The sequence below is a fragment of the Nannospalax galili genome, unplaced genomic scaffold (genome assembly GCF_000622305.1).
Source record: "Nannospalax galili isolate Female #2095 unplaced genomic scaffold, S.galili_v1.0 scaffold547, whole genome shotgun sequence".
Lineage (NCBI taxonomy): Eukaryota > Metazoa > Chordata > Mammalia > Rodentia > Spalacidae > Nannospalax > Nannospalax galili.
In genome coordinates, this window is record NW_008355824.1 from 659,185 (window position 1) to 684,647 (window position 25,463).

Sequence of the window (25,463 nt, forward strand, 5' to 3'; positions counted from 1 at the left end):
GCTCAGAACTCACACTGGAAAACTGGAATCTCCTGATCTAAACTTTTTTTGTTATGAAAATATAGTTTAAATGCCACTAGAGGGAATGCTATTGTCCTCAAATATTGATTTCCTACAGTGTTCTTTGAATATGTTATATTGATCCTAATGGAAATTGATGGTGTTTCAAGCAGGCCCTTTATCAGTCACTGTTCCACCAGCTGATGTGTGTTGGCTGTCTTGGGCACACATCTGCCTTCTCTAGAGAAATACCACCACGCAGATCTACCTGAGAAACTATACCTGTCTCACCCTCATAAGCCTTCTTTTCTCTGTAGGACACTCTGTGATTTCATTTGTCCTCCAGGTCCATACAGGATCGGGCTGAGATGATGCTGCAACTGAAACCGCTCTCACGTGTTTTTTTCCTCAGCCCTACTTGTGTGGATGCAAAGAACCTGTAGCATCTGCATCATTAATCAGAAGAAATAGTAGGAGTTATTATCCTTCAACTTCCCATTATTATTTGTTTCACTAAATTTTCCCCTCCCCGCTGGGCGATCCACTCTCACTCAGGGTCTCGCAGTCCTGATGCGGATTGGCAAAACAGATATAATACATTTTATTTGGGTTTTGTATATTTTATATGACTCTGAGAAAGGTGTGACTTACAAGGGCACGGATTCACAAAGGCTTTACTTTTACCATGTTTGAGGCATACTGCCCACGGTCTCGCTGCTCTATTCCAAAAATGGCGACTACCCCATTCACAGCTGTGCTCAAAAGTCCACACCCAAATATAAATCCTGTGGCTTCCCCACAGCCACACAAAATAGTGAGAGCCCAGCCTAGTGGTTTTCCCTGCGTATACATCCATAGCCCCTCCCCTTAATGGGCTTGACTCCTTCCACAGAGTGCGGGAAGGAGGTGGGACCATGGCTTGTCGTCATAAGGTCAGAGGAACTTCTGGGTCACAATTTTAAAAATGATATCTATAAATTTCCAACTTACCCGTTCTATTAAAAATTTATTTATATTATTACTGTTTGTATGATATTTATGTGTGTGTGGTGCATGAACCCCCAAAATTTAAAAGTAGGCTATGCATCTTAGCAACTGTTCCCAAATCACTCAAAGCTATAAAGTAAAAATTACAAAAACAAGACAAACCACCAATTATATACCATCAGATGGCCCCAGATGAAAACATATTTTGAGGTCAAGTTGATCACAATATTCCCATAAATGTGTTTGCTTTCTTTTCTTAAAAAATTTCCTTTTCATCCTTCTCCCAGAGGTAGAATTAACCAGCCCTATACTATGGAGTAGCTAACTGCTGATGCACCTTATTCTTTACTATAAAATGACATGTAAAACTCCAGCTCCTGGCCCAGGCTTCTTTTTTTTGGAGATAACTCCACCTGGGTACTAGTCAGTTAATAAAGCTGGTATATTGTGTGTGTGTGTGTGAACTCAAAGGTCTCATCTCAGGTTTTTTGGCCAAATCCTGCACCCGGTGGGTATGCAATGGCATATTACGTGGGGATCAGAGGACAACTTTCTGGAGTTGATGCTCCCCTTCCACCTTTGCATAGGTTCAAAAGCTGGAACTCAGGTTGTCAGGCTTGTGAGACAAGAACCTTTACTCTCTGAGCCATTTTGCTGGCCCCAAACCTTTCAATATTTTTATTTATATTTGTTTATTTTGTATATGTGTTTGTGTGTGTTTATTCACATGTGCCTGCCACAGCAAGGGTCTGGAGAGCACCTTTTCAGGAATTAGTTCTATCCTTCCACCATGAAGGGTCTGGGAACCAAATTCAGGTCAATCAGGCTTGGCAGCAAGTGCTTTTACCTGCTGAGCCATCTTTCTGGCTCCTCCAAAACAGACATTCTAATAGAAGAATTAAAAATTCCAGGCAAAAATTCCAGATGTACTTGACTGAAAACACTTTTCAAAGGCCTTGTTAAATAATGACAGCATCTCAGGTTTCAATTCTCTTTTATTCACATGCCCTGAATATTGTTTAAACTTTGTCTTATAAAAGTATCTCATCAAAGACTGTCATTGGTCATTAACTCTGAAATAAATATTTGTGTTTTGTGGGGAGAAGTCAGATTCATGGGTGGATTTTCAATCAAATGAAAATAAGAGAAAATTAATCCAAATGTTTTTGCCACCTAATAGTTATGCAATTTTGTCACCCAACAACTGTGCCTCAGTTTCTCCACTATAGAATTAGGGTAACAATTCTTCAAAGATAGTTATGAGCATTGTGTCAAAATATATATGAAGCACTTACATTAAGCTCTGCTATTTGATTCTTATATTGGTGCTTGAAACAAAAATATTTATGAGTTTGACACACTAAAAGAGTAGAGATAATCATGTATTTCACAAAGCTAAGAAAGTCTGAGATATTTCCTAATGAAAAAAATTAAACCTTAGCATTCTAGAGGATGGGGCATATAGCAGAATTTAAAACAGGAAATGTTGGGGGGTTGGTACTTATTGAAAAGAGCATCAGGGAGTTTTAGGACTAAATGAGCCACTCTTAGAAATATACTTTAGAAACATGTTAAAAAGTTAAATAAGGGGCTAGAGAGATAGCTCAGCAGTTAAGAGAATTGGCTTCTCTTGCAAAGGACCCAGATTCAGTTCTCAGCACCCACATGGAAATAACCATTCTTAACTCCAGTTCCAGGGGATCTGACAGGTTCCTCCGGCCTCCACAGGCATTGCATGCATGGGTGAACTTATATACATGCAAACAAAACATACCTAAAATTAAAATTTTTAAGTATAGTAAGAAAGATAAGAATGAAACTATATTATGTTACATAGGAATTGATGATAGAATATCCATTTTCTACAACCCCCAAATGACATATATTTTTCTAAATTATATTTTAAATTCTTATTTATGTTATAAACTTTTGTCATAAAATACTAAGAAATAGAATTCTCAAGCATCTAACTTTGAACTTCCAAATCTGAAGATGGTAGAATAAAGATGTATTTCCAAATTGAATTATTTTATGAAATAGAAATGTGTAAATGTAAGGCAGGAGTGGTGGTGCATACCTTTAAGCCCAACATTAGGGAGGTAGAGGCAGAAAGATCTCTGTGAGATCAAGGCCAGCCTGGTCTACATAGAGAGTTCCAGGCCAGATGGAACTACAGAGTGACCCTGATTTTAAAAAGAAATGCTTAAATATGTCAACAAAAATTTATCGGCAAAAAAGTAAAATTAAAATTAGGCTTTTTGATAAATAGTAATCCATCTCAAGTTTATGTATATAAAAAAACTCAACATAATATAATTACCAAATAAGCTTAGGAAGATCAAAGATAAACTATTATAGTCTTTATTTGCCTTTCACAAGTACAGCCTAATATATGATAGTCAGTAAATGTTTAATTAAACTCTTGAACTAAATATTATAATTCTGATACTGTTGATTTAAATTTATGTTTTTTATTTTAATTAAATAAAAATAAAATATTACTAACTTCAGTATTTAGGAAAAATATTAACTCTGGCAAATAAATACAATCATTATGCTTTTGTTTTATTTTTCCTATATTAATGACATATTTTTTCCTGAACCTGATCTCCAGAAAGTGTACATAAGTTCTCAGCCACATTTCATTTACATCTGACTCATGTATAATGAAATTATAACAAGATACACTGTCAGAAAATGCAAGTGAATATGCCATTTTAAATGTTATACATAATTTAACATGTCTTCTTAAAATGTACATGACGTTTAGGATTTGCTATATGTCTTCACAATATTTTTGTGTAACTATTTCCTTATGATGAGCCACATTCCTTCTTCACATTCTTCTAATTCAAATTGAATAAAAAGTTTCTTTTATCCATTTCTTAGTTGTCATAGGCACAATCTTTTTTCGTAAGTTGTGTTTTGAGGAATAGAAAATATATGTATTCCTATTCTCTAATATTATGCTGCTTCTATGGAAAACAAAATTTTTACCAATTATTTTTCAAATGCAGGTGAGGATGCTGAGAAAGGGGAAACCTCATTCACTGCTAGTGGAATTTCAAACATGTGCAACCACTATGGAAATCAGAATGGAGAACTCTTTAAAAACTAAAAATAAATCTACCATATAATCTGGTTATACCACTCCTTAGCATATACCCAAAAAACTCATCCTATTGCAGAGATACTTGTGCAGCCAAGTTTGTTGTTTCTCTCTTTGCAAAAGCTAAGAAATGGAAACAACCTAAATGTTCCTCAACTGATGAGTGGATAATGAAAATGTGGTACATTTGCGCAATGGAGTTCTACTCAGTGGCAAAGAAAAATGAAATCATGAAATTTGCAGGTAAGTGAATAGAACTAGGAGCTGTTATACTAAGTAAAGTAACACAGACTCAGAAAAACAAGTGATATGTGTTCTCTCTCATTTGTGAATCTTAGTTCCAAATCCTTAGATGCAGGTATATACACTGACATAACCCCAGGAACCAGGAAAAGGGAAAGGAACCAATTCAGTTCTTGTATCAGAAAAAGTTTCTCATTTCTAGAGCTGCTTAGGTTCCTCTAACCTTAACATTACCTTTCACTGAGTAAGAATTTATAGTTCAGGGGGCTGGAGAGATGGCTCAGTGGTTAAGAACACTGGTTGTTCTTGTAGAAGACCCAGGTTCGAATCCCAGCACCCACATGGCAGCTAACTGTCTGTAACTCCAGTCCCAGGGGATCCGACAGCCTCTTCTGACCTCCGCGGGCAATGCACAACACGGGTGCACTTACCTACATGCAGGAAATACACACATACACATAAAATAAATAAATAATAAATTATAAACAAATTTTTAAAAAATAATTTATAGCTTATAGTCTTTACTTTTACCCCAACTTCTATCAGGAAAACAGTATTGCAAAATGGTTAAGGACAAGTACTCTGGAGGCAGATTTCCTGGGATATAATTCCAACTCTAATATGGATCAGGTGTGCAACCTATTCTCTGTGTTTTCCTTTCCTTGATCATAAAGCAAAAAAACACCCTCTAAGGTTGTTATTAAAAATATGTGTTAACACACACAACATGCTTAGAAAAGTGCCCAATGTATGCTAAGTAATATTAAACAATGCAGTATTTTTTGACAGAGTCAGTAAACACCTCAAAAACTCATGTAGTTGACTCATGCGACAACTTAAATCCTTGAACGCATCAGACCATCCATTCTTCAATTAATCCACACATATTTGTGACCACATGATACACTTTAGTCTACAGCTTCTTAAATAGTGATCAAGGCCCCTCTCATAACTGAATGCAGGGTCATGAAAATTAAGATACCAGCAAAAGGTTTCTGAATGTGAAACCTCCAAAATCTAATTCAAAAACTAGTCATAATTAGAATAGTTTGTTTTTCTTTAGAACTCAAAAGATTTCATATATACATCATATGAGCTAACATGAGGTGTGTCTGGCAGAGCTCACCCATGCTGCGTCACATGAGTTTACTGCAACCTTACTTCTGAACACACAGCATGAACACTTTGCACCACTGCATGCTCTCATCCATGCAACACCAACAAATGCTGCCTAAAATACTTCAGCTCAGATTCCAGGTTACTGCATTCTAAGAATTTTAGGTTTTACTGTATATGCAAAATTTTCTCCTCTAATATAGAGAAAAGGAAATTCTTCAATCTGTGTACATGACAAATTGCTGCAGAAAGTGTGACAGTGAGATTTTCTGTATGTAGTGACGCTATGGAAAAGATGAACAAGTGGCTAAATTCCTGAGTTCATCATGTGAGAACTGTATTTTGTTTTGTTGGTTTTCATGTGTGTGTGTGTGTGTGTGTGTGTGTGAACATTCATGTGAAGTTGAAAGCCAAAGAAACTCATGGTGGTTGGGTTATATATTTACAACAGTATGATACGGAAAAAGTTAAATTACAGGTGAGACAGGTTCTGTAGCTATAAAAGAACTTTTTAGAAACTTGGTAAGTATTACACAGGGAAAACATTATGAGGAAGAATGGGTTTGCAACACTGAGAGATTGGCTGGTTTTATAGGACTTTGGAAAATGGCCATATATTATGCAAGTGATGTTTTTGGCTCACAGAAATCTTACCCTTTATTTTTCTAGGAACAATGGTTTGGTGTTCAATAATTCAGCATTTCCAGGACTTTACAGGAAACTATGACAAATAAAGAAAGCTAACTGTGCATTTGTGCTGCATTTGTGCTCAATAAGTAAAATAGATGAGTCACAGCTTTCTACAAAGAATATTTCTCATGATTATTAACTTGACCATTCTTCCCATTAGTTATTCCAAAACAGCAAATTTCAAAACCCTGCGAGTTAATGTATCTAGACCCCTCCAAAACCTGTTTGGGAAGCAAAATTCCATGTTCTTTAATACAATGTTTTATTCAAGTCTGGAAGTATTGAGAGTAGTCACTAATTCTGAGCAAATAGTGAACCCAGAAGGAACTCAAATAAGCACTTGATCCCCGCCAAGAGCCAAGAGGCAGCCAGTACTGAGAGAAGCTGAGGAGGCTTTTAGGACATGCTCCAATATCCATGTAACCCTGAATAGTGCGTGCTAAATAGCTCCCGAAAGGCCTAGGAAACCTGTTCACTTCTTATTATCAGCAAAAGCTAAGAAAGTCTATGTAGTCAATGTTTAGTAACTCTTTGTTAAATGAATGAACGTAGTACAAAAAAAAAATGAGCAAGACTGTACCATCTAAATCAAAAAGGCTGACTTCATCTTTTATATTGTCCATGCTTTGGCTACAACAGAAGCAAACTAGTTGATTAGCTGAAAAAAATCAAACTGTGATTTAGTGAATCCCAATGGAAGTCACACGAATATTGCTATGGCTAAATACTATCATTAAACACTCATCAAACAATACAGAGAAAGATGCTAAGTGGCTTCAGTGTGAGGTGACCAAATAACATGTAAAATGTCATAAATAATCACATGGCAAATATAGTTACAGTAGTTATACATTCTCCCCAGTATCTAGCTTATCTCTATAATTTGGTGCAATAATTGAAAGTACAATACTTAGACAATTAGAAAATCGAGGCAATAACAAAATAAATAATTTTATTTTAACTTAAGCATGGATACTCTAATCATTAACACTGATTTATTAATATAGTTTCATTTTCATTAGAACAAACTGATTGTAACTGTTAAGGTACCAGCTTGGTGTGTCCAACAGTTTTAAATTAACATATATGTCTGGTGTGTAAGTGTGCAACAACGTGTGTCTGTAAAAAGAAAACAAAGAGAAACTTTTTGAGAAATATATTCTTCAGACAACAGATTTTAATTTTTTAGAGTATTTTTCTGTATTTGATTTTGTGTCTATCTATTCACAACAATTTTTAGAATTTAACTCTACATTAAATTTAATTGAATAATATTATGAGTCTCTTTTAACTGCAAAATTAGCCATCAAGTGTCCTTGTTCACTTAGGATGAAATGTGAACACCAGGCCATCTGCTTAGGTGGTACAATTACACCTGGCCTTCAGTGTGTGCTTGGCATCCTCTGTGTTAGCACTCTTTTCAATTACAAGCCTTCAAAACAACTTCACCTTGATCTTTCACGTTAAGTCCAAAGTATCTTGGGGACACAATTTGACATAAATCTAAACCTATGACGTTTCCCTTTAAAAAGGCAGAAATAGAAAAGGGCTTTGCATTCAATTACAATAAAACATCATAAGTACGGAAGACTCATTTTTAAAATTGTCATTGAAGCAATATGGATAACAGTGCCTCTCTTGATCAGGACCAAAATCATTGTTCAGCCATCAATAACAGCATCTCTCTGATGCAGGGCAGCCTCCCGACTCTGACCTTATCTGGGAAGATCCGAGTGACAGTGACTTTCTTCCTTTTACTACTATCTACCACCTTTAATGCTTCTTTCTTGCTGAAGCTAAAGAAATTGACTCAGAAGAAGGAGAAAGGAAGAAAGGTCTCAAGAATGAAAGTGCTTTTAAAGCATTTGACCTTAGCCAACCTATTGGAGACTCTAATTGTCATGCCACTGGATGGGATGTGGAACATAACAGTTCAGTGGTATGCTGGAGAATTCCTTTGCAAAGTTCTCAGCTATCTGAAGCTCTTCTCCATGTATGCCCCTGCCTTCATCATGGTGGTGATTAGCCTGGACCGTTCTTTGGCCATCACCAGGCCCCTCGCTGTGCAAAGCAGTATCAAGCTGGAACAGTCCATGATTGGCTTAGCCTGGATTCTCAGCATTGTCTTTGCAGGACCACAGGTAAACCATTACTCCTGCACTTGTGTCAATATGGTGATCACAGATTTCCTATTTAAACGAGTAAAAGCGGTACCTTGAACTGGGGCTCTGGAAATTAGAGAGTAGACTGTATCCCTGACTACTTTTTTTCCTTGGGCAAATTTCTTACCTCTCTGGGTTTCTGTTTATCATTTATAAAATGGGGTGAATGGCTACTTCATGTGTTTTCATGATGATTAGATGAATAATGTATTAAAGTGTCTAATGTAATGTCTGCTACATAGAAAGTCCTCCTTAAAAAGTAGCCTTCTACAACTGACCTCATCCCTATACCCCTTCTTTCTTTCTCATTCTTCCTCTCTTTCATACTTGGAATGGGGTCTTGCTATGTTGCCAAGAATATTCTGAAACTTACAAGCTTCTTGCTTCAGACTCCCAAGTAACTGAGATTGTAGATGTGTTTCCTTTTTACACAGCTTCTTCTATTTTTCCTCTTGCTCTGGTTGTCATGATATAATCGTTAATTGAGAAAAAATAGGAGCTATGAAACTTACATATGTGGAAAATATTTATAAATTTTCTTACTTTGAATGGATTTAGCTCAGTGGTAGAGTGCTTGCCTAGCAAGCGCAAGGCCCTGGGTTCAGTACTCAGCTCAAAAAAAAAAATGATTATCTTGATTAGTATGTTGCTCTTGGCTAAATTATTTGCAAAATCCACGTTTTCAATGATCAGATCACTGAAGAACACATAAAAAAAAATCTTTCAAATACCAATGATCCTACCATTAACAGATGTGGATAAGTTGTCTCTATGCTTTCCAGTTCACTATATGGTAAACCAAGGGAAAAATGTGATAAGAAATAAAACAAGAGTTCTCTAAAATCCAGCAAAAAAAACCTCTAAAAACGGAAATCTGTCTAAATATTATAAACTATCCATGTATCCAAAAAACCTGCTATGCAAAATTCATTAAGTATAGCAAGATCCTAAGTAAATATTTCCTTAGTAAACTGAGGAGCAGCATTAATTTAATTTCTCTCTCTCTCTCTCTCTGTGAAATAGAAGAAATGAGAAAAGCTAAAATGCTTTTATTTCCCTCAAGAAAAGTACATCATAATCAGTCATACCTTGACTGTGTATACAAAAATTGGGTTTCACAGACATGTCCTTGAAATGAGATTATTTAGCTAGGATTATGTTCTTGAATTTTCCATTTCCTTCTTTAAAGTATGAGCACTGCCAATTAATTAGTTTTGTCAAATATAAACACAAGTTAAATTCTCAGCACAGAACCCAGTACTAATGAAACAAAGAGACAACCTGGGAGGGGGGGTGTCATTCATTAGTGGAGAAAAAATTATGCATAAGTAATATAATTAGAAATGAAAAAATAAATGTATTACAACTATAAGAAGACAATGAGATAGGAAGTTTGAGCTGAAATGATGAAGAAACATTTAGGGGGATGAAAAAGCTAATGAAGCATCACATATTTTTTCAATGAAGATTAAAATTCATGAACAGCTTTCATAGGAAACTTATTTGGTTGAAATGAAATGTGGAGAGTTAGGAACAGTGAGAAATTAGATTTGGTGGTTTCCCCTTTTCCTTTGACCTCATGGTATACTATATGTATTTGTTATAAAACACTGTCATTGTTTGTGTTTACATTGGTAGAGGCTTTGTTGTACTGAATTTATCTTTATTTATGCTACTTAATATGGTATTTAGAAAAATACAGACTAAAAAGTATTTCTCGCATTAGTATGTATAATTTTGATGCCTTTATGTTATCAATTAAAAAATAATGATAGGCATGATGGTACATGTTTGTAATTACACCCTTAGGATTCACAGACAGCCTAGGTTATATAGAGATCCTATCTTAGAAAAGGGCTGGGGTGTAGTTCAGTATTAAAACTCTTGCCTGAAGGCCTTGAGTTCAATTTCCAGCACTTAATTAATTAATTAGTTTTAAAGATATAACATTAAAATATTTGAATTAATGAATTAATGAGAATAATTAATTGCAGAAGGCAATGATATTCTCAATAAACACTTGAAATTAATGTATAAGGCTGATAGCCTTTGACAGTTCTGAGTAAGGGGTAAATGTTACATTTAAACTTCTATTTTAATTGGCAAATAATAATTGTGCATATTTATAAGATATAATGTGATGTTTTAGTATATCACATTTTGTAAGGATCAGATTAGGATAATTAGCATAACTGCAACCTCAAACCAGCATAACTTTTTCAAACAAAAATATTTCAGCAAAATCTTTGTGAATCACCTACCAGTGCAATGACTAATCTGAGAGTAGGCTATCAGAGGAATCAAGCGCTTTGTCAAAGTGTCCTGAAAACTCTCACATGATTAATCTTTTTATTTGTTTGAGACAAGGTCTTATGTAGGCCAGGCTGGCCTCGAACTAGCTATGTAGCAGAGTTCAACCTTGAACTTCTGATTTTCCTGCCTCTACTCCCTATGTGCTAGAATAATAGGTATGTGCCACCACATCCAGTTTATGTCATGTTGGGGTTCAAACTCAGGGCTTTGTATATGTTAAGCAAGCACTCTATAAACTGAGATATGTTCTTTGATATCTACATGAACACTATAAGGTAAATAGGAGCATGGTATTATCCCCCTTTCACATACAAAAGAACTAAAGTATAACTTTCCAGCAATAATTAAAATTAAGAAATGCATGCCATATTGAGATATGGTCTGCCTCTTGGTTTCTTCTTCTCTTTATATAACTGAGAACGTTTTCATCATCCAATGACATTCTGTTGTATTTTGGTTTTTAATGTTTATTACACCTCATTGATGGACACATCTTGTAATTAAAAACACTGGTCTAAAGATATGCATTAATCTTACCAATATAGAGGACCTAATGGGCTCATGTCTCTATATTAAATGCCAGTGTTTGTATTGCAGCTCTATACTATTTCTGAATAATATTGATTTTAGCTTTATGACTAATGTCACATATGTGATGCAAAAAACAAAAAGTGCAGAAAGCTTTTTCTTTCTAGACTGTGACACAGTATGTCTCATGAATCACCATACTCCATGGACACACCTATAAACCAAGTCACATTTTATAGCTAATTTACGTTAAAGGGTGACTTTACTGTCATTCTTTGGTACATGAATAATATTGATTTTAGCTTTATGACTAATGTCACATATGTGATGCAAAAAACAAAAAGTGCAGAAAGCTTTTTCTTTCTAGACTGTGACACAGTATGTCTCATGAATCACCATACTCCATGGACACACCTATAAACCAAGTCACATTTTATAGCTAATTTACGTTAAAGGGTGACTTTACTGTCATTCTTTGGTACATGTGTTGGTTGGTTGTCACCAGAGTAATTCAAACCTCAGTTTAAAAAATAAATAAATAAATAAATAAATAAATAAAGTAAAAATTTTTAAAGTGGAGGCTGGAGAGGTGGCTCAGGGTTAAGAGTGCTTGCTGTTCATCCAGAGCCCCCAACCAACTCCCAGCAACTACATCGGGTAACTAATAATCACCTGGAATTCCAGCTTCAGTGGATCTAATGCCCTCTTCCAGTTTCTGAAAACACCTGCACATATCTATATTTATGCAGACATATATTTATATACAAAAATATATATACATAAATAAAAACAAATCTTAAAAAAGAACTAGTTGTCACATCTGAAGCTTAAGAATCTAGAAATTTCTGAGATCTTTCTAGGACTCAGAGTAATAAATTTTAAGTTTTCAACTTGTTTTTCTATTTTCTTACTTCTAGCCTCAGAAGCTAAATCATATAATGGTTTGGCTATGTGTTTTCAGAAGTTTCAATGTAAACTTTTATAACAGAATTCTTATAAAAACTCTATGTGTAGTGGCCTAGAGAAATGACTCAGTGGTTAAGAGTGCTTGCTGCTTTTGCAGAGGACTGGAGTTCAGTTCTGAGCACCCACATGGAATGGTTCACAACCACCTGTAACTCCAGCTCCAGGGGATCTGACACCTTCCTCTGGTACCTGCACTCACATGCACGAAACCCTACACAGACACACATGCATACATAATTAAAAATAAAATAAATCTTTTTAAATGTCTTATATGTAGCCACAATAAATTAAACAGGTATAAGTGGAGATTCTCTGTTTCAGACAGGGATAAAGGAAGACCTCATCTCTTCTTAGCTGTTCACTTGTCTCAGTCACAGTCCCTTTGAAGACCTCAGATCTCCTTACAACAAAGTTTGAAAGCTAATGAAATCATAGAAATGGCAGGGGTGCTAGATTTCAACAGAATTGTATTCAAATGCCCATATTCTTTCAACCATGTGATGTGAGAATGTTACTTAACTAAGCTTAAAAGAGTAATTGTAAGCCTGGGGTGGTAATGAATGCCTTTAATGCCAGCACTTAGGAGGCTAAGGAAGCAGGATGGAGTGTTCAAAGCCACCATGAGCTACATAGAAAGACTGTCTCAAAGCAAACAAATAAATGAACGAATAAGGAGGAGAGATAACTCAGCAGTTAGGAGCACTGACTGCTCTTGCAGAAGACTGAAGTTTGAATCTCAACACTCACGTGGTAGCTAACAACCATCCATAACTCTAGTTTCAAGGGATCTGATGCTCTCTTCTGACCTCTGTGGTCATTGCATGACACGAGTACACTTACAAACATTCAGGTATAACACTCATATACATAAAATAAAAAATAAATTAATTAATAGGTAATTGTAAAGAATAAATTGTATGTCTGTGAGTTCAAGGTCAGCCTGGTCTACATAGTGAGTTCCAGGACAGCTGGGGCTACAGGGAGACCCTGTCTCAAAAAGACCAAAAAAAAAAAAAAAAAGAATAAATCATTTTGTACATAAAACTACCCAGGAAAAGACCACTCACTTTAATTTTAAAGACTCAGTTAATAGCCATTTCCTTCTCCTTTTTTTCTTTCATTATAAGATTTGAAGTCAGAAAGAAAAAAACAACAAATGTTGTTTGAGAATAACAAAAAAATGCTTATAAAGATGGAATTCTTCACTATTTCAAAATTATCACTTACATTCTTACTGTTCAGCAAATTTGTCCTAGATAGTCCCTGGTCACAAAATCGTACTATTACTAAAAGTTATTTGTGCCAGAGCATAATAAGTCTCAAAGGTGTCATTTCTAAAAGTAAACTGGAAAAGAAGAAAGGAATAAAGGAAGGGAGGAAAAGAAGGAGGGCAGGAAGAGGGAAGAAGGAAAGGGAAGGGAGGGAGGAGAGAAGGAAGGAATGAAGGAAGGAAAAAGGGAAGAAACGAAAGGAGGCAAAGGAAAACACGATACCATAACAGATATGCTTTGGGGGTAGCTTTGATTTAAGACCAGACATTTCCTAAATTTGGTGTGACTATACATAATTTAAAATGACATATTTTCTAATGTGCATCATCTAAGACCACAAAGAGTGCAGAGCAGCAGAGTCTTTGCACAAAAGACTTTGTGTTCCTAGCTTATCTTGTTCCTGTGGAGTATTGCCAAGACAGCTTTCAAATAGTATAGTTAACACAAGCCTGTAGGCAAGAAACATGGGCCACTCCTTAGTTTTTGGACCAAGTAAGTATGGTCTGAAGATGTGTGTAGACTTGCCTTGACACATGAGCTAATTCACTGAGTAAAATGTACTTCTGAACTTGACAAGCAGTTTAAATTCAACAAATACTTATCTCCCATGAGCAATAGGCCAAACACTGTCTAAAACATAGTAGTAGTATTCAAGACCCAGAAACAGCAATAATAATGTGATGATAAATAATAGTGGAAGACAAAAATATGTGCCAGGATTATACTAAATGCTTTTGAATGAATTATTTTGTGAATGTTCTCAACAGTCATATAAATTACGTGCAGTTACCCTTAGTTTGTACATGAAGAAATGAAGCCTGCAAATATTATATAAGATGGCTAGAGATCCATCTAATGAGTGGAAATGTCAATACATATAGCTAATTCTATAGGAGAGAGAAACCTCACTATTCCACGTAGTTCCTATGTGGGATGTTTGTCTAGCTCTAGGGACCCAATTAACATAAGAGATACCTAAGAGCAAAGCATGAAATTATATTGCACTATATGTACATGGGGATCTCATGAGCATGAACTCGGAAGAAATAACTAAACTATAATACTTCTATACTTTTTAGGATAAGCACAGTATCTGCACTAGAATAATGAATTCTGGAAATGTTACTAAATAATGCATGGGGGAATGTAGAAACCAGTGAAAGAAAGGTATTATTTCACAGAGTTTGTTTACTCAGGTTCACTGCATCCTCATTACCAGCCTTTCTCATATTCAAAGTTGTTTTTCAGCATTGATATTTGAAAGATATCCCTTCTAAAAAGAACACTTATGGCTTCATGCACGTTAAGAAAATCAGGTCAAATGGTCCTTTCTGAAGTTATAGTTCCTCAAGTGTTTTCAACTTGAGATAATCTGTGTATCATTTGGGCTTATTTTCCCTTAATTCCTTCAACTTCATAGCCAGAGCTTTTAATTGCTACACTTCCCCATTAGGCACCACTATCCCATAGCAAGGACGTGCTAAGGCAACAAAAGGATATCAGGAAGACACACACATAGCATGTGTTTATCAGTGTATAAAAAATACTATGGGTACAGGGAAAACCATGTGTCTCAAATTTCTGCAATAGCAATGGTTAAGATATATCCAGTGTTAACTCTGTGTAGACACTATTCCAGGGGCTTTGCCTTTAACAACTCAATTGTCATGACAGCACATAACAGTTTACACTATTATGCTCTCTACTTTTTAGCTGACAAAACTGAAATAAAATAAACAACAATGTTCTAAGAAGGAAAAACATCTTTCATTGTTTGTAAAGAAGGAAAACAGAATGCTCTTGATGGTGACAAAATAAAGCAAACATTGATAAAGCAGAGCTAGGGATACTAAGGTAGGGAAAAAAAAAAACAGAAATTGAAGAAAGAACTCAAGGACAAAGGAATCACTGAAAGCAAGGCGGATACCAATATTAATCAGTCAAATGAACATAGACTCAGCACTCAAATTAATCAAACCCAAACTAAAACAAATTAATTTATGACTAATATTCTGAATCCTCTTATACTTTCCTGTACTTCTTGTTTAAAACTAGTTAATCATGTATTACAATTATCACATTAACTCCATAATATCCACTTATCAAATTTCCTAATACATATTGTATTTGGTTCATCTTTTATGAGAGTACCTAGTATGGTGCTTTTACCAAAGATTTGTTTAAGAAGTACATGTTAAGTAAAGATGATAACCAGTAATTCAAAAAAAGTAATCTCAAAGTTTTTGTTACATAAGCCATATGAATATTAGGATGGAAATATAGTGCAGTGCTGAGCATAAAGTCTAACTTCAGGCCTTTTGATTTCAAGCATGTTTGGGGAGCTGTGGAGGAAAGTAGTTACACTTTAAAGAAAAGTTAGATTCTTCGATTTCATGTGAAGGAAATCTAAAGATTTCAACTCACATCTGTTTCATCTCATTTAAAAGTACAGTTTAAATAAGGTCAAACTGGAAAGAAATGTGGAATAATGAGAGACTCCATTTGCTGTGTGAAGAAAAGTTGATCTGGACCTCTGGATAAATTAGCTAACAAACTTGTTAGAGCTTTTTTATTTTGAGACAATAATATGATCATTTGTTGCCCTCTAGTGGATGAATTTAAATTTTTCTACTTGGGGAAAAAAAGATCTGAAACTGGAAAAAAAAAAAATCAACATTATAATTACAAATATAAGAAACAGTATTCTTTTTCTACTCTAGAAAGAAAGAATTATTTTTAAGCCCCTGTAAGCCCACTCCTAACCTAGAACCTTCCAAAGTAAAGAAATCTTCGGTCAACTGCTAAGTAAATTATTTTTATTCAATGAAGAATTTTTTTTAAAACATTGTCATCCATCACCTGATTAAAACAAAAGTACTTTGTTCACATTTACTTGCTATCAGTTTAAAAATGCTTTTTTCTTATGTATTCATTTTAATACTATTTCACAGTAAATGAAGTTTCTCCAAGGAAAACTTCGAAATAAGACGTGTGCTTCATTAATCAAGAAAAAAGAATGTCTGCAAGAATTTATTTTTATATTTTTTTAATTTTTATTTATGTTTGTGTGTGCATGTGCTAGGTGTGTGTGGGTACTCACAGTGGCCAGAAGAGGATGTGGATCTGCTAGAGCTGGAGTCACAAGGAGTTGTAAGTTACCTGGGTGCTGGGAACCAAACTCAGGTCCTCTGAAAGAGCAGTAAGTACTCTTAACATCTGAGTCATCTCTCCAGACCCTCAAATTTATTTTTGAAAATGACTTACAATATTTCATTAAGAATAGATTCAAAACCAGGTGTGATGGCACACGCCTTTAATCCCAGCACTCGGGAAGCAGAGGCAAATGAATCTCTGTGAGATTATGGCCAGCCTGGTCTATAGTGAGTTCCAGGCCAGCTGGGGCTACGTGTCTCAAAAAGACCAAAAAAAAAAAGATTCAATTCAATTTCTGCTTTTTAGAATACTAGGTTAAGGGTTAAGATCACTCACTGCTCTTGCAAGAGGACCTGGGTTCAGTTCTGAGCACCCTATGACAGCTAACAACCATCCATAACTCCAGTGAATCAGGAAGCCCTCTCTAACCTCCAAGGGCATTGCATGACATGGGTGCACTTATGTAAATACAGGCAATACATTCATATACATAAAACTAAAACATGATAAATATAATATTAAAGTTTTAGAATACAGAAGTCATTTTTAAACATGATTCCATACTCAGTGTAAGCTTGCAAGAATTATACAAAGATTTGAATGACTTTCACTTGTAGATCACCAAATATTAGCATTTTTTATTTGCTTTCTTATCTCTTAAATATTTTTTATTGGTTTTAACAGTTGGAGATGGGGCTGGAGAGATGACTCAGTGGTTAAAAGCACTGACTGCTCTTACAGAGGACCCAGGTTCGATTCCCAGCACCCACATGGTGGCTGACAACCGTGTGTAACTCCAGTTCCAGGGGATCCAACATCCTCTTCTGACCTTCATAGGCATTGCACCACACAGATGCACCCTACCTACATGCAGGCATTACTCATACACATAAAATAAAAATAATAAATAAAATATTAAAAAAAGAAAACTAAGGAAAGGGGACACTTTCATGAGTTATAACCCCTGTTTGATTCCCAGCACCCACATGGCAGCTAACAACCATCCATAACTCTATTTCCAAGGGATCCAATGCCTTTTGCTGACCTCCACAGGCATTGCATGACATAGGTGCACTTACACACATGCGAATACATTCACACACATAAAAATAATAATAATAAAATAAAATAAAAAGTTGGAGTCATCTCTTAATCAGTCCAAATTTCAATGCACTTAGGAATTCTCATATACAGTCTCAATGGTAACTAGCAAAATCAGGAAAAACTAGCATTGACAGGATGCTATTACCCAATCTATATGCCCGATTCAGATTTTACCAGTTTGTCTGAGTTCAATTTTTGCCCTTTTAACAAAAGAAGATCCAAGATTATGTGGTGGGTGGGTTCCATCACTTTCTCCTAAATTTCCTTTGAGTTGGAACCGTTATTCCTGTCTTCTTTGTGCTTCATAAGATTGATGTGTTTGTTGCCTGGGTCATTTGCAAACTGACCCTTGATTTAGGTTGTCTGAGGTTTTCTCGTGGTTAGATTCAGGTTCTACATCTTAAGCAAACACACTGAAGAGGTGATGCTGGGTTCTTCTCATTGCATGATCAAGGAAGCAGATGCTGTCAATTGGTCCCATTATCTATAGTGTTATTATTTGCCTATTTCTCTTCTATAAAATTATTGCTTTACTCTTTATGATAGTATGTATCTAGCAGGTATAAACTTTGATATTTTGTAAATGTTCTGTTCTCAAACTTCCACTAATTATTTTTCCAGCCATTAGTGATTTTTGATTAAATCAATTACTGTTATAGTGATTAGTAAATATTAACCAATTACTCTATTTTGCATTTTCCTTTTTTATTGGTTAATACTCCATATTAAAGAAAAGTTGTTGCCTCTGCCAATTTGTGTGTGGTCATGTAATTTATATCAGTGAGGATTCATGGATTCTTGTTTTATTCAATAGTTTACCATTACACCAACATCATAATCACCTGAACAAATAAATTGACTCTTAAGTTTTTAAGACTGGCCCCAAACTTGGAGGACACTAGCTCCCCTAACTATCTATTAGAACTATCTGTCTCCCAGACTGTGCCTATGGATTTCTCTTGTTGCTTCAACCTATGCAGATGGTGCTTTCTGTGTCCTTGCTATGTGCCAATGGAACTTTCTCTGGAACACTTTCTCTCACTAACTCCCATATGTCCCACCTCATCAAAATGGTTTCTCTAGCTTCATTGGGGGAAGTACAAGTTCAAGTTTGGCTCCATCCTTAATCTTCACAAATCATCGGGTCTTTCCGTCCCTAGCTGCCTCTCGTCTAAGATCACACATCCTTCCCAACTTCCACTGTGTGGAGATGAGCAGATGTGCTGCTTGTAGCGCTTTGATACGTTAATTCTCAAGCATACCCAGATTCATTCATTACCTTTTGGGGTAGAGTACCAAACTGAGGTTGCGAAGGAGATGCCTGGTCATCAGACCCAAAAATGCTTGGTTTTGCTGGGTTAATTAGAAGGTATTAGTCCAGATATGTGCATTAATAAAAGTTATTCCCATACTCTTTATAAGTTTGTTTCTTGCATTTTAATTATTAAGCTATCTCAGTTATAGCCAGTTAGATCTTAGGTTCTCTTTCACACTCTGTCATTTTCTGAGTGCTTCCTTACCCTGTCACAAGTCAATTGATGAATGTATGATACTTTATCTGTCTCAGTCTTAGAACTACCTGCTTCTCAAATTACCTCGGGTCCTTTTGGTAGAGAATGGAATTTAGAAACCAAGAGTCAGGCACCAGGATGCAATACATACTCATTACTGATAAGGTGTCTTTATATCCAGGCTCTCTACATGGGCAGAGCTAGAAAATAAATACATGTATAAAAATGTGCATACACACACAGACATATGTTCTTACTATTTTATTTCTGTGTAGCACCACTCCATTGTTTGATCTCCCATAATTCATTCAGTCACTGTTCTGAAAACTATCATTTATTACAAATGATATATTATCATTGAATAATCACCTGCATGTGCATTCCTATGTAATAGGGTTATGGGTGTATGCTCAGGGTAAATTCCAGGATGTCAAATTTGATGATGACCAAAGGCAGATACTGTATTAGATTTCTCTAGAGGAGCAGAGCCAATAGATTATATACAGAATAGGAAGTGGGTGTTTATTAGATTGGCTTACACGATCAAAGGCTGGATAATTCCACAACCTTCAGAAAAGCCAGAGAAACCAATAAGTTGGAAAGCTCAAAACAATAGGGACCAGTGGAACAGCCCCAGTCTGAGGCTGAAGGACTGGAAGCTGACTGGATTCATGCTACTATAGAAGCTCATTCTCAAGCTGATGAATCTGGAGTCTGCTGTCTGGCAATGGCAGCAACAATAAATGCAAGAAGTGTGGCGCAAAGTGGGCATGCAAGCTTCCCTCTTCTTTCACTTGTGGCTCCATGTGAGCTCTAAGACTATTGGGCAGTACTGTCTACACTCGGACTCACGTACAAATCATCCATGGGAGCACCTTTGCAGACACATGGGGAAGTACGCTTGATCAGTTTTCTAGGCCTCTCTCAACCCAGTCAACCAAGATTAATCATTACATTTACAGCTCTGCAAGCAACTGAAAATTTCTCTCCAAGTGGTGGAATCAATTTGCATTTCCACTAGCAACTCACAAAGGTGTTGGTTTCATCAAGACCTTTCCAAATGAATGTACTGCTATACTTTTTAATTTTTGTCAGTTTCATTTGTGAAAATTCATTTCAGTGTAACTTAATTGACATTTCTTCTTTTATGAATAAAGTGAACATACTATTGCTGTTGAGGGGGTCTTCTCAGTTTCTTTTCACGGAGGAAAGAATTCAGTCAAGAGATACTGAAAGTTTAGGCAGAGGTTTATTTAACCAAGCAAAGAAAAGCAAGCAAGCACTCCAAAGAAAATGGAGCAAGCTGTCTCCAAAGGGCTAGCAGCAATGAGCTCTATATTGTGAACTTTACTGTTTTATGAATACGAGGTGGGTAGCATATTTGTGGAGTATAGTAACCTTTTTTCTTACCAAGTAATACTTTTAGGGTATTTCTTCCCATGAGCCTCTAGAACTCTTGAAAAGCCCAGGGTCCTCTAGAAAAGGGCAACGGGTGTCAAAACCACAATGTGAGTGATACGGTTGTAAAGCTGAGGTTTTTTAAGAATGCAGGTGCTTCCTTAGTGCACACGTGTGCACATGCTCCAGCACCTTAGTTTTTGATATAATGGGAGCAAGCTGACTGCAGCCTCAAGGATAATTAGGCACAAAGGGGCATTCTTACCCTCGAGAGATCCAGCTACCAAGAAACAATTTTAGTTTTCTTAGTTCCCTCATGTCTAATTCCTTTTTTGAGAATGTTCACGGTCCCATTCAGTAGTGACATGCTGGCTATCAGTTGGTTAAGACTTTTTTTTTTATTAAAACTGAAGTTTTACTTTGAAATCTTGTGTCAGTGTTTTATAACAACGCTTCAGCTATCCCAAATAGGAATGGGGCTTGGGCTGTGCTCTACAAACCCCTCCCGCAGCTTCGCTGCTCATGTCTATTTTCTACCTAATTTCATTATGTCTAAGGGCCTGTAAACTCTGCACATCTTTTGACCACTTTTTAAAGTATGTCATGTTAATAGGCCTTTCAATGTCAAAAATTAATTTTAATGTGTATGTTTAAGGATATGTTCTAAGTGCCAGGCACAGTTTTATACACCCTGGATACAGTGTGTACAAAATCACGTTCAAAAACCTGGCCAGCATAAATGTGGGTAGAAGTCAATGTGCAAGTGAGGGTTGAATCCTTGAGTGATGATTACTCTGCAAGGTTGAAATTTCCCCCAAAATAAAAAATCCCATCATTTCATTTACACTGAACCAAAAGTAGCTGAAGTAAACATTACTTACAAGTTTTCATAGAAATGTCAAAATATAAGGCCTAAGAGTTTAGAATTGCTGTAGGTAAGAAGAGTAGAAAATAATTGTTAATAAATGTATTAATATCATTAATAAATTTAATAGTTGTTAATGAATTCATGATAAAATTATTAATAAATGAGGGAATGCTTTCAAATACTGTTCAAAAGTAGCATAACTTTTTTCTTCTTTATCACAGTTGTATATCTTCAGGATGATCTACCTAGTAGATGGTTCTGGGCAGACAGAAGTTTTCTCCCAATGTGTAACACACTGCAGTTTTCCACAATGGTGGCATCAAGCCTTTTACAACTTCTTCACCTTCAGCTGCCTCTTCATTATCCCTCTTCTCATCATGCTGATATGCAACACCAGAATCATCTTCACCCTGACGCGGGTCCTTCATCAAGATCCCCACAGTACGTGGTGCTTACATTTACTAATGACTGTGGAAAAACAATATTTAAACAGCAACACTAAGGCAGAGCAGCACAGGTGGCACGGAGTGGCAGTGTGTTAGACACGCAGTTCACAGTATCAGTTCATCTAATCACTCACAAACATCCCATGAAATAATGTTTTCATTATACCCTCTATTTATAAATGAGATGTATCAATGGCATCTAATGTTCTAAATTTGCAACATGGGATAAAAGAAGAAAAAATGGAGAGAGGTTCATGAGACTCCACACCTCCTCAAGGATTTATGCAGTTAATAGTTCGTGGGAAACAGAGTTATATTCTTCAGTGGTGTAACTACTCCATAAGGTGCCCATACTTTTGTGAACGACCCCTCATCCATCCTCTTGTAAGCAACCTTAATGAAATTCATTAGGTCACCCCCCCCAAACAAAGGCATGAAAGTAGAAAGGGGATTAGTTGGGAGAAGGAAGAGGAACAGTGGGAGTGGGAGAGGGACAAGAGAGCTAGAGGGAGAAGGGTAAATATGATCAAAGTAAATTACATGCATGTTAAAAATGTCACCATGAAACCATTATTATGTATAATTAATATATGCAAATAAAAACATTGTAAAAAGAAGAAATGACAATTGTCCTATTAAAACTCAGGATAAACATTAGAAATTTGTTCTTGTGGAACTAATACACCAAACACCTGATATCTAGAACACAGCAAACAACCTTATGCATGCTAGTGAGCAGACCTGCTAAACTGTTTTGTTTCACATTAAAATCTCTTGCATCCATGTAACGTGAGCTTCTTTTAAGATTGAAGAGGGTGTTCTTAAATTTTTAATGTATTTTTATTTATTCTTTGAGAATTTGATACATGTATACAATGTATTTAAATCATATTCACCCCTCACTAAGCCCCAACTTCTCTCAGATTTCTCTCACACACATCCACTTCCGGATTTCATGTCCTTTATTTTTCTTTCTTTTTTTAAAATAACCTACCGAGTCTAATTAGTGTTGGTCATATGCACATGGTTAGTGGATATTCACTAGTGCACAGTCAACCTACCAGGGACCACACACCTAAAGAAAACTAACTCTCCCTCCCCAAGCAGCCATTAAGGGTACACAGCGCCTTACCTAGGAATGGGGACTCATGTGCCCTTCTCCCACCCATGCTGAAATGTTGACTGGCTTGATCCTGTACAGGTCTTACACAAGCAACCACAGCTGCTGTGAGTTCATGAATGCAGTGGTCCTGTCATGTCCAGAAGACACCATTTCACTCAGTTCTCCCCAACCTCTGGCTTTTGCAATCTTTCTGCCCCCTCTTCCAAGATGTTTCTGGACCCTTATTCTCTGCACTTTGGCTCATACAACATGAAATTTACATATTTATGTATGCTTGCTATGTTTTGTGTGTATTTGTGTGCCAAATGTTGTTAAATATATGATTAACTATTTTAACCAGAAACTTATGGGGACTAGAGAGATGTCTTAGAGGTTAAAAGCACTGGCTGCTCTTCCGGAGGACTCCAATTCAGTTCCCAACACCCACATGGCAGTTAACAATCATCTGTAACTCCAGTTCCAGGGACTCTGCTACCCTCTTCTGACCTCCATAGGCATCGCATGGTCACTTACATCCATGGGTGGCTGGATGTGGTGATGCACTCCTTTAATCAATTATCTCAAAACAAAGTTGAAACAGAAATTAATCCCAAGTACCAGCTACTGTGCAGAAATATGAAAGCTTTCATGTAGTCTATAGTCTAAGAGAAAATTCAAAGAATAAGCCAGTAAATGTGATGATATTTCAAAATAGGCTGATGCATAATATATATATATATACATATTTTTTCATAATCAGTTACTGTGCCAAGCCAAATGTAATTTTAAAATATATTTGCTTCTACTGTTTGCTTTATACTTATATGTCTCTCACATTTACAGATACTGAGGATTAAATGAAATAATGTATAAAAAGAGCAAGGCTCATAGCAAGGCACATAGTAAATGGTAATTATTTTTGTTTCATTAAAATTCATACCCTGTAAAGACATGTGCATTAATTATGTATTTTAACATTTCTTGAAAAAAATAACCTTTAATCAAAACACCACTCCATAGTGAACAATGAAAAATAATTGCAAAGTGATTATTTCTGTATATTATTATCAGTTTCCTCAGTATTTGAGGAGAACTTGAAACTTGCTTTTTAACTATCGGCCTACATCCTTAAGTTCAGAGAGATAGCCTGATATTGAAGTGAGAAATTCTTTAGATTTCAACAAATTTCTTCACAAGAATGACTATGTATGAACTTTAGAGGACTATTGATATAAAAAATAAAATCATTTCCTGTATCACAGAAAGAAATATACAGTTGGAATAGATAATTTGGAGCAATGCACTTAACCCCACACACTTCTTACTATCCTAAGTGAGACACCCAATAAATATAATTCTGTGCAAAGTCAGAATTCAACTTATTTCAACCTGTCTACTTTCCTAAGTTTATATTTTCATTGCGTGATTCCCTCTCTATTTCAAATCCTCGTTGGCTTAATGGAAATTTAATTTTAAGAGCATTGTGGTCTTTAATCTGTTCTAGAGGAAAGTTTAGTATAAAAATTTGTCTATTTATTTGCTGAGACAGTTTCACTATGTGGCCCGGGTGGGGCTTAAACTCATGATCCTTCTGCCTTAGTTCACTTAGAGCTCTTATTACAAACAAGCACCACCACATCCAGTGGGAGGTAGGATGGGAATATTTGTAGGTAAACTGTCATTATTGGAAATTTATCTCATATTCAATAGATTAATTAGTAATTCTTCCATTTTGACCATTTTGTTTTTGTGAGAAAGCTGTCTTTAAACATCTACCCTTTTCTCTATCTGATAGAACTACAACTGAGTCGATCCAAGAACAATATCCCAAGAGCACGGCTGAGGACGCTGAAGATGACAGTTGCATTTGCCACCTCATTTATTGTCTGCTGGACTCCTTACTATGTCCTGGGAATTTGGTACTGGTTTGATCCTCAAATGTTAAACAAAGTGTCAGATCCAGTAAACCATTTCTTCTTTCTCTTTGCTTTTTTAAACCCATGCTTTGACCCATTGATATATGGATATTTCTCTCAGTAATTGGTGGACTACACAGGATATACTACTAGAAACATTTTCACTGACCAGGCTCCAGTGGATAAATTCACACCAAGGGACATCTGGGGCTGCAAACTTGACTTGAAAGGCCTTCACATATATGACAGAATACATGAAATCCAGTAGGGAAGGAGTTATGGGGTGCAAAGAGGGGAGGGGATCTAAATATGATTAAAATATATTGTATCAAATTCACAAAAGTTAAATAAAAATATATACTGTAAAAAAAGAAAGGTGAGGCAACAGATTTCTCCATTTGAGGATAATTAGCTCAAAGCTTGAAACATATTTTCTTGCAAGCAGGCAGAACTTAAGTTTATGTTTCATCCTTATTCTTTTAGAAACTTTGCCAGAGCCTCAATCAAAAGGGAAAAAAACTTTCAGGAAAAAATATTGAAATTTTTTCTTTTTTTGTTAATTTTATTTATTTGTATTTTA

General features: G+C 35.9%; 1 protein-coding gene across 2 annotated transcripts; it reads left to right on the plus strand.

Annotated features, from left to right (window-relative positions):
* The first annotated feature begins 7,734 nt into the window (after window positions 1-7,734).
* Gnrhr (gonadotropin releasing hormone receptor) lies at window positions 7,735-25,025 on the plus strand. 2 transcript variants are annotated; one of them, XM_008853823.2, is made up of 3 exons: window positions 7,735-8,286; window positions 21,641-21,860; window positions 24,763-25,025. In XM_008853823.2, exons 1-3 carry the CDS (start codon window positions 7,765-7,767, stop codon window positions 25,005-25,007), a joined length of 987 nt encoding a protein of 328 aa, XP_008852045.1. In that variant the 5' UTR covers window positions 7,735-7,764; the 3' UTR covers window positions 25,008-25,025. The 2 variants fall into 2 exon arrangements, with proteins under 2 accessions (XP_008852045.1, XP_008852046.1); XM_008853824.1 differs by having other exon boundaries at window positions 7,756-8,286; window positions 21,769-21,860; window positions 24,763-25,005.
* The last annotated feature ends 438 nt before the right edge of the window (window positions 25,026-25,463 follow it).

What these genes read in the sequence shown, in the direction of transcription:
- Gnrhr (XM_008853823.2), top strand. Translation starts at nt 7,765, where the DNA reads ATGGATAACAGTGCCTCTCTTGATCAGGACCAAAATCATTGTTCAGCC. An exon ending in TTGTCTTTGCAGGACCACAG is followed by an intron (nt 8,287 to 21,640) that starts GTAAACCATTAC and finishes TCTTTATCACAG; the next exon opens with TTGTATATCTTCAGGATGAT. An exon ending in CCTTCATCAAGATCCCCACA is followed by an intron (nt 21,861 to 24,762) that starts GTACGTGGTGCT and finishes TCTATCTGATAG; the next exon opens with AACTACAACTGAGTCGATCC.